The sequence below is a fragment of the Physcomitrium patens genome, chromosome 10 (genome assembly GCF_059467195.1).
Source record: "Physcomitrium patens ecotype Gransden chromosome 10, ASM5946719v1, whole genome shotgun sequence".
Classification (NCBI taxonomy): Eukaryota; Viridiplantae; Streptophyta; class Bryopsida; order Funariales; family Funariaceae; genus Physcomitrium; species Physcomitrium patens.
In genome coordinates, this window is record NC_143419.1 from 6680411 (window position 1) to 6689380 (window position 8970).

General features: G+C 41.1%; 1 protein-coding gene across 15 annotated transcripts; it reads right to left on the minus strand.

Moving 5' to 3' along the window:
- Positions 1–32: 32 nt before the first annotated feature.
- Positions 33–8137, minus strand: LOC112287211 (splicing factor U2af large subunit B). 15 transcript variants are annotated; one of them, XR_016505075.1, is made up of 19 exons: positions 7636–7990; positions 6236–6399; positions 5966–6088; positions 5621–5685; positions 5211–5263; positions 4627–4697; positions 4457–4501; positions 4219–4278; positions 3784–3844; positions 3502–3614; positions 3106–3221; positions 2699–2800; positions 2476–2551; positions 2143–2231; positions 1576–1639; positions 1314–1460; positions 1056–1124; positions 880–944; positions 33–709 (listed from the first exon to the last, which is right to left on the minus strand). XR_016505075.1 is itself a non-coding variant. In XM_090253624.1 (19 exons), the coding sequence occupies exons 6-19, from the start codon at positions 4669–4671 to the stop codon at positions 572–574; spliced, it is 1203 nt and encodes a 400-aa protein (XP_090109750.1). In that variant the 5' UTR covers positions 4672–4697; positions 5211–5263; positions 5621–5685; positions 5966–6088; positions 6236–6399; positions 7636–8067; the 3' UTR covers positions 33–571. The 15 variants fall into 15 exon arrangements, 10 of the variants coding, with proteins under 10 accessions (XP_090109750.1, XP_090109751.1, XP_024385754.1 ...); XR_016505076.1 differs by lacking the exon at positions 2143–2231 and adding an exon at positions 1979–2067 and having other exon boundaries at positions 7636–7912; XM_090253624.1 differs by having other exon boundaries at positions 1056–1137; positions 7636–8067.
- Positions 8138–8970: the final 833 nt, after the last annotated feature.

Here is an 8970-nt window from a genome sequence, read left to right on the forward strand (position 1 = left end):
CGCACCCTTGGAACAACTTGAAAACTCGTGGATAGGACAAAGCTCCTGGTACTCTAGTTGTTAAGCTCAAATAAATCCACATAAATGGTACAGATGGTGGAATGATGACATAACTGATAATTTTAAACCAAAACATGCCATAAGGTATGTGTTGTGCCTGGTGGAATGAAAACCACCATGCTATTTAGCATGTAAGGCTATGAATTATTAAGTACGAGCCGAACCTAATAGACCCTCGCCACTGCTATTAGAAGCATCAAAACTATCCAAAATATTGGTATTAGTAAGCTGATGCTTTCCAACACGTCTACGCCATACATCAAAAAGCACTAAGAGACACATGAGTAATCTCCACTGCCAATGTTTGCAAAAAGAGTAACAAACTAGGTAATCAAAAAGCCTAGAGGAACACTGCGCTAACCGATTTTTATGGGAAGTTCACCGCTTTTCTGTCATAAATCCCTTGAAACTAATTCCTTACAAAATTACTATTCCTTGAATCATGAAAGTATAGCATACACATTCTAACCTATAATCATAACAGAAGTTAAGGTCCTCGCAAATGCCTTTTTTAACCTCCATAATCCTCGATAGAAAACTTCTCCGCTGGATAGTAGACAGCAACAACAGAATGTCCGCCAAACCTACGACCATGAAGAGATGCTTTTGCTTTCGCGGCACCTGCTGTGTCTGAATATTCGACAAAGACCTGAAACATATATAGAACAGATCAGCATATGCTACAAACAATTAACTAAAAGGAAGACAGATTAGCGAAACCGTAAAAGCTACATTATAAGAAGATACATGGAGCGGTCGTTCCAAAATATTATAAATTAAACAACTTCAACAGGGTTAGAGGGGAGGACTAATTCAAACCTTGCCAACACCAGGAACGTCTTCGCCATCTCTTGGCCTAGGAATGACGAGTTTCACAAGGTTACCTGCAATACACAATTTTATGTCTCAGTTCAGATTGGGGTATTCCCTTTCGCAGAAAATAACACTATTAGATTTAAAATATCAAGACCATGAGTTGCATTGTGGACACATACCGTACTTCCCACATTCTTCCTTCATGTCTTCCAATATATCTTGATACTCTTCGTCATCCTTCAACTCATCTGGTGAAACAACCTGTACATAAATTGATAAAGCATATTGGACCTTCAACTTTTTGACTTAAATCAAACAGGAACAGGATATAACTAGGATAGCCATAATGAGAAATTTAATGAAACTTCTGATATAAATGTGGTTGAATTTCGTCCAAAACCAAACCACTCACAACTTAACCTTAACAGATAGCTCACCTGAGTCAAAGCGACCACATTAGTCGGTGTTTCAACTGGGGACATCCCTCCAATGCCAGAAAACATGCCACCCATCATTGGAAGCCCAGGGAAACCCATGCCGCCCAATGCAACAGCATTGGCACCACTAGCTTGCAATGCAAGTTTCTGCAGGTGCCAGAAATTGTTAGATCGCAATAGAAAATTACTTGAGAACTTTAAAACCGTACAATGCTTGAGTCAAAGTGAAAAAAACACGTAGCAAACAAGAATAAACGAGTACCTGAATAGCGATTTGCTGCTGAGCGTGAGCCAGAACGTTTGCTTGATCCGGCTTTGGCTGTCCACTGAAACATAACAAAACCCAGCAATGAGATACGTTTCTAACAATAACGATATGTCAAGCTCACATTACTTTCACCTTGAGACCTGAAGATGAAATTGTAGAGATGAGAAACTACCCAATACAAACAGACCTTTCCTATATTTGTAAACAAGCTACTTCCAGTGACTTAAGACCCACTAAACCACATACATAAAAAGTAAACGACGAAAATAAGTAGCCTACACGGACGATCTCTTCATTAGAGAGTAACTTGGTTAAAAAATGTCTTCTTGTGAAGGTTAGGTCGACTGTCGCAAGAATAAGACTTATTTCCTTGACGTGTAAGTGGACTCGAGCCAACCTTGCAGTGGCCCGACGAACGTTTAATGTCTTGTCATCCATTTTCATGCCATTAAGCGTTGCACAGGCAATATCCACAACTGATGGGTCCTGTGAAAGGGAAGGGAACGAGGCACACAGCCATACAGACGGATAGGGTGAGAAAGATTAAAAAAAATTCGCTACCTGGCAGAAGCACGACGCACGCTTAAAGTCTTGTCACCCATTTTCAACCCATTAAGTGCAGCAATAGCAACATCTGTAACAGCTGGATCCTGCGAGATAAATGATTTTTCACAGCTCACAGGTTAACCAAGATCAGCATCATAGCTTCGGCTTTGAAGAAACTTCAAAGATTATCATCGCTCTACTCTCCAATCGCAACGTCTGTGGTCAGAAGCAAATCGTATGGACAAGCAGAAGGTCTGACTCTCAAGCTGTCAACACGCATTATTCTTCAGCATAAAACAGTTCAGCTAAAGGCAATGTAAAATTCAACTATGTCCGAAGCATGCATACCTGATATACACAGAAACCATATCCTTTAGAGTTGCCTGTGTCCCGGTCTTTGACAAGATCAAAACCTCGCAAAGGCCTGGAGTTCAAGAAACCTTAAATTAGATAAAAACCTCGCTAAGGTGGTGGATAGCTTTATCACGTTCGAAAACCTTAAAGCATTCAACATCAACGAAATGGTTGTATAGATTTCATGCCCATGTTTCAAATGTAAGCCGTTCCTTACCCAAAAGACTCGAGCAACTCCTTAATTTGAATCTCTGTCAAATAATAAGGCAAGCCTCCAACAAAGATCCGATCAGGTCCATCCGCACCTCCAGCGGCATTCCTGCAAATATCACCAGCACTTATTACATGCCTTTTGCGTCACAAGGTGGAAGTTGAACAATAAACAGATCTACACATCTTTGCGAGAGATCTAAAGATCTGAGGGACGACCTAAGATGTATAGCTAAAACGAGATTGAGAAATAAAGAAAATAAAAAACACAAGAAGTCCCGATAGGATTCTTCAGATGATCAATCAGAAGACATGAAATTAGTAGCTACCATTTGCACATAGAAAAAGTCACAAGACCCTTCCAAGGAAAAGTACTAAGATTTCAAATTTGCAAAGTTTTCATAAACAACTTACCCAGGAGTAAGCCCAACCGCAGCCAAATTTAGATGAGGACTAGGTTGACTTGGGCCAAGAGTGGCAGCCATAGATGGATTGTAATCACTTGGCCTCCTAACACGAACAGACACACCCTAAGAAACAGAGAGGGAAACCATGTTAGATTTCAATTTCAACGGATTCGCATTAATATTAATATAGAGCCTAGAAGAGCCATGCACAAGTACAGTTAGGAACACTCTCTTTGGCGATGTCACAAAAAAATCCCTACTCCAGCCAGCATAGAATAACAGTGCTGTAGAATGGGTGGGCTGATGAAACAGCACCAACCCGATGCAGAAGGAACTTTAAGGACATTTACCAGAAGTCACTTAAATGCCAACAGCAAAGTGACCACATAGCACAGGAACAAACCTCAAACATGATGCCATCTAAAGCCATAGCATTGCTGGCTTCCTCAACGGTTCGCATCTCAACGAATGCAAATTTCTTTTCTTGGTTGATGTACACGTTCACAACGGCATCACCTAAGCCAAACCATAATGACCATCGGCACATTAGCACGCAACAGCGGAATGATTGACGTGATCTGGGGCCCCATTTTGACTAATACCCTGCTGACAACCAGTGTTAAACCAATTCGAGAATTATAAAGGTCAATCGAACAACGAAACAAGTACTGTACAAGCTATGTACCTGGACCAGCAGTGTTGCCTCCAACAGCAGCCATCACCTGACTAAAGTAAGTCGCAATTGTCTGTGCAGCACCACACCGCCACCATCAACTATTGAATACCAAAGCTAATGCAGACAACATAATGGTCTCGGCGGAACCCCAAACTACTAAAATCTTTCAAATTCCTTTTACATGTTTATATGTCTATTTATAATATACCAGAAAAACCCATAAGTTCACATTTTCATGTACCGGGTGTAAACTTCAACCACCAAACTAAAACCTCAAAAGCCCACCGTAACAGCAAAGAGAGGTCTTAATAGCAGGTATTTAATAATAATGGGCATATATATATATATAACATTTGTAACAAAGAGCAAACGCAGAGCAACTGTAATGACGTGGTCAATAAAGTTGAGGCTGTCTATGCGCTCTAAAGAGGATATTTTACGCACTTGTTCATTCGCCAGAGGTGGTAGGCCGCCAACATACACCCGACGAGCATGCCTCGTAGCCTGCAAGGTAAATATTCATGACATCAGCTGCACGTACATTTACGTGAACCTTTCAGTGAACCTTCCATCCTAAATAGCTTTCTCGTACCATTAAACCTAGAAAAGCAAGGACCCTTCTCAGCCACTACGTCTGATTCAGCTTGGCACATGAAGGTCAGTCAGTAGAAATCATCATCACCTGTTGAGTCATGGCTTGTGCTGGCATTCCAGGAATACCTCCAAACTGCTTGACCACCAAACTATTCTTGTTACAATATGGCCTAGAGGCCTCAACTCGACAAACGTCTATCCGCCTTACTGAAACCGATAAATTGAAAATCCTACATGAAATAAGTAAACACCAAATACCTGTGTTCCTCCAAAGGGAAACATTCCTGGATATACTCCGGGCATAGGCTGTGCGATCCCAGGAATTTGACCTGAAAGCCGTAACAAAGCTTCATGAGACTACACGGACGCCTACTAAAGGCATAAAATTCTTTGATCCGACTACAAAAACAGACAAAGATTAAAACACAACCAAGTAGACTAGTCCAGGTGCTGTTAAAATGTGGTCACGTTATAGATTTAAAGATTACATTCAATCTTTATCAGAAGAAATTAAAGTTAACGTACAAGGGCATACACTACAACAAGGTTCGAACACATGGACATACTTCAAAAACATTTATGGTATTGAAGTAAAAAGTCAAAAAATCAAAAATGAACATTTTATAGAAAAATAAAATATGGATGTTGTAACCACTGATGTTCAGAATCACTTTCACTAAAATTACGTAGGTTCTCAAATGACAACTATTAAATACAAGATGTGTGATCTTATTTTAAATACATAGATCGAGAACCAACAAGACATTTGCTCACAGGCACTGAAGTAGCAAATATTAACCAACACCAAGGTAATCCATAACTTCCTTGTCGATAAATCACACCTTAGCAGGCACTCTATGCGCATCGTGGAGAGGGCACAGGGCTCGATTGATGCCTTCGCATCCACGAAGCATACAAAAATAACCACAGACAAACAAACAAGGAAACAACAAGAAAACACAAGAACAGAGACTTCCTCAGTTTCAAATCGAAAATCTGTTTGACAATGCTCACCAATTTTAACAGAGAAGAAGAAATAATATAAAGCGGATAACAATCTACAAGCTAAAGAAATACAACAGGTGATATTTCTAGAAGTACAAGTATATATTAGATGATGCAAAAGACAGAGCATAGTAGAATTGTAAAAGTATGTGACACTCGAATTCATATGAACCTACACACAAGGTTTTCCACGGTTGAGGTGGTGGGTATCACAGGAAAGTCACATCATCATGACGGTCATACAAACCTGCTAATGCAGCTCCTGAAACAACGGCTGCACCCGGTGGGGCCATGTCGAATCCACTTTGTTTCCTACAAAAAGAAACCAAACTTTCCGTTAAAGCTGTAGCTCAGTCCCGCGATCACCTCCCATCCACCTCGCAAACAATATCATGTAGAGGGAAAAATCTCCATTTCCAGCACAATGGCAAATGCCATCCAAACAACTCCAATCTAAATGCTAGAAAAATTACAAGTTGATTGTTTAACCCACCGCATCACAAGGGGTCACAAAGCTCATAGCATATTGATGCCCAAGTTCGCTAAAACCTTCAAATCTACAAAACAGCAACTAATGACTACTAGAGCGAACCTTCTTGAACGAGACGGAGATCTTGAACAAGATCTAGATCTGGATAAGCCCCTTGATCTTCCCCGGGAAGTGGATCGAGAACGATGCCGATGCCTCCTGTCTCGGTCATACTCACGACTACGTCTGCATTCACAGTACGATTTGACGTCAATTGAACAATATATTGGCCAAGCTCGGAAGTTTAAGATCCAGAAACGTGATAGTTCTTCCAAGGGAGGAAGTGGGGACGATTTGCGATGATGACGAATAAAAAATTACTGGAAAGCTCACCTATCTCGATCATGGCTACGATGACGTTCACGATCCCTGTCTCTGTCCCTGTCTCTGTCCCTTTCTCGATCCACATCCAAATCCCTGTAGCGACGATCTTTGCCCCTGTCCCGGTCTCTGTCTCGGCTGCTCTCTCCATTCCTGTCAGATTCTCGAGAGGCACGCTGCAACAAAAACACATACTCAACGAAGTGGCGAAGTAAGACCCTCTAAATCCATGACCAAGCGGTGTCTACGCAGAAGTAGCTAGTGCAACTGGACCATGAACAATGCGACCAAACCATTTCACAAGCACAACTATTCTGACAGTGGAAGGTGAGGGTAGACCCCCTAGCTCGGTCCCAAACTGTACAATGCCCACTGTAAAAAAGCATTCATTGAATTCAGGATGGAGTACCGAATAGTAACATCTTCAGGTTTGACAGGTTATCGACAGGCCCCAACCGATAGTGCTCGACACCAGAATTCGGTGTCATTCTCAAAGGCTGTACGAGTACAGTTCACTTAACTGTGACACCTTACACCAGGTTTACCATCCTATTCAAGCATTGAGGTGATGGAGACATCGACAAAGTGATCATCGGAACAGTCGTTGAGGTAGAGGAAGCAATATACCTCCGAAAACCCTTTCTCAACAGTAGTGCTTAATAACCGGAATTCTTCTGTGACTATGCGTCCATGAAGGACACACCAAAGGCAACAAATTGCGGAATCGCACAAAAATTAACTCTAACTCAGACAGAAAGACGCTGTACTTTCGGGAGTTTTCGTCACCTAGCTTGTAGATCCTACCACCTAAAAAAATGCATTTCAGAGTGAACAAGTAAGACAATGAATGTTGCGAACATGGAATGGAAACGTTTCGCGGCTTTTCCACACTTCGTCACACAGCATGACGGACCCAATTTTCACGTGAACAGACTGCACGTCAATCAAGAGACACCACGCCAAATCAGCATTTGATTGAGGGATAGAACCAAGAATTCATACACGACCAAAGTATCCTAAACTCTAGCTTCCATGGTGTACATGTAAAAACAGATTGTACTAGATCAGCTGCAGAATTCGCTAATCGATTCTGAAGCATACCCATACCGCTCGAAGGCCCAATTGTCGTGAGTAACGGAGAAAAGAAACAAAATATCGCAACGCAAGTAAAACAGGTGACCCAAGCACCACGGGAGGGGATCCCCTCGGATGCAACGCACTACGTTTCCGCAGGACCACGACCACGAATCCACCGACACCGAGTTTCGACTCCCGTTGCGCATCAACAGAACTCTAAAACACCACCTAATACAACGCGACACATTGCTTCCGGGAAAAAGAAGAGGAACCAGTGTGTGTGTGTGAAAATATATATATTTGTTTATTTATATGCAAATATATCGACGAATTACCTCACGTCTCTTCTCGCCATTGCGCTCCGCGGAATCGTAATCGCCATTGTAGGAGCGATGCGAAGGTGAGTGGCCATACTCATACCCTTCGTCGTCTGCCATCCCTACCCCCGTCCTCCACAATCAGCACCCCAAACCCTTCCAAGTAAAGCCTGCCTAACGAACGCGCAGTCCGGCTCCAATGCTTGCGGATGCGTCTAGAAATGGCGTTTTGCGATGGATAGCGACGTGTAGCAAGTGACAGATTTAGGGAACGTGATCAAACCCTAACGCACAACAGCTGCTTTACGAGTGTCGGCAATGGATAATTCTTCTCCCTAGAAATACCACTTCTCTACAACCTCGTCCTCGACCTGTTGGGACATACTCATCCCCCTGGACTCGTGACTGTGGTGTAATGCCCGCTGCATCGTGGATTCGTCGCTCCGAAAAAGCTCAGGGCAGGACAGGGCAGGGCAGGGGACCTTACTCCAGAAATATGGAAGGTATCCATTGTGTAAATTTAAAAACAAACAAAAAAACAACCACACACACAAAAAACACATACACACACATCCGTTATTGGGAAAAAATGACGTGGGTATTAACATAGTGAAAACAGTTGGTCTGTGAGGTTAGGGGGGTGGCTTTAAAAGGTTTTCATTACTATAATTGTCGAGTAATAACAACCCTAATTTACTTATTTTTTATTTAGAATATTCTTTGTGCAATGCCACTTAAGAAAAACATATTGAGTTTTGGAATAAAAAATAATAGAAACAAAACCAACATGAACACATGTACAATTCTGTGTGTGTTTATTGAGTACTACAGCTTTGTTTGTTTGTCTGTTTGTTTGTCTGTTTATTTATCCAGTAGAAGACCGTCTTTATCAAACATGTCACAAGCTTTCGGTAGTTTTCTTTTCTTTTCTTTTCTTTTTTTAAATATTGTTTGATGTTAAGTTAGACTAGTCTATGCACAAGCTTAATTTATTATTAATAAAATCCCAAACCAAGAGTATATATATATGGGAGAAATTTAAGGTATGATAATTTTTTCATGAATAGTCTATTAAGTTTATCAATATTTTTTAAAAAATGAATCCTATACTACCCGTTTTTCTCTTCTTTGTTCATCTCACATACTCCACTCAACAAGGTAAATATCTTTCAATAAAATCACATGAATAAATAAAATATGCAAAATTTGTTACATAATGCAAACAGAACCAGTTTTGGTAATTGTGATTCAGAGGTCACGAATAACACTGATGATTTTATAATAAAATAAAAAGAATGAAAAAAATGTAAAGATTAGAAGGTTCAGGGTGAGCATTTCCTCAAATTCACCCCA

What these genes read in the sequence shown, in the direction of transcription:
- LOC112287211 (XM_024529986.3), bottom strand. Translation starts at nt 7,737, where the DNA reads ATGGCAGACGACGAAGGGTATGAGTATGGCCACTCACCTTCGCATCGC. An exon ending in TTCAGGAGCTGCATTAGCAG is followed by an intron (nt 4,698 to 5,620) that starts GTTTGTATGACC and finishes TACGGCTTTCAG; the next exon opens with GTCAAATTCCTGGGATCGCA. An exon ending in GAGTTGCTCGAGTCTTTTGG is followed by an intron (nt 2,552 to 2,698) that starts GTAAGGAACGGC and finishes CTTGAACTCCAG; the next exon opens with GCCTTTGCGAGGTTTTGATC.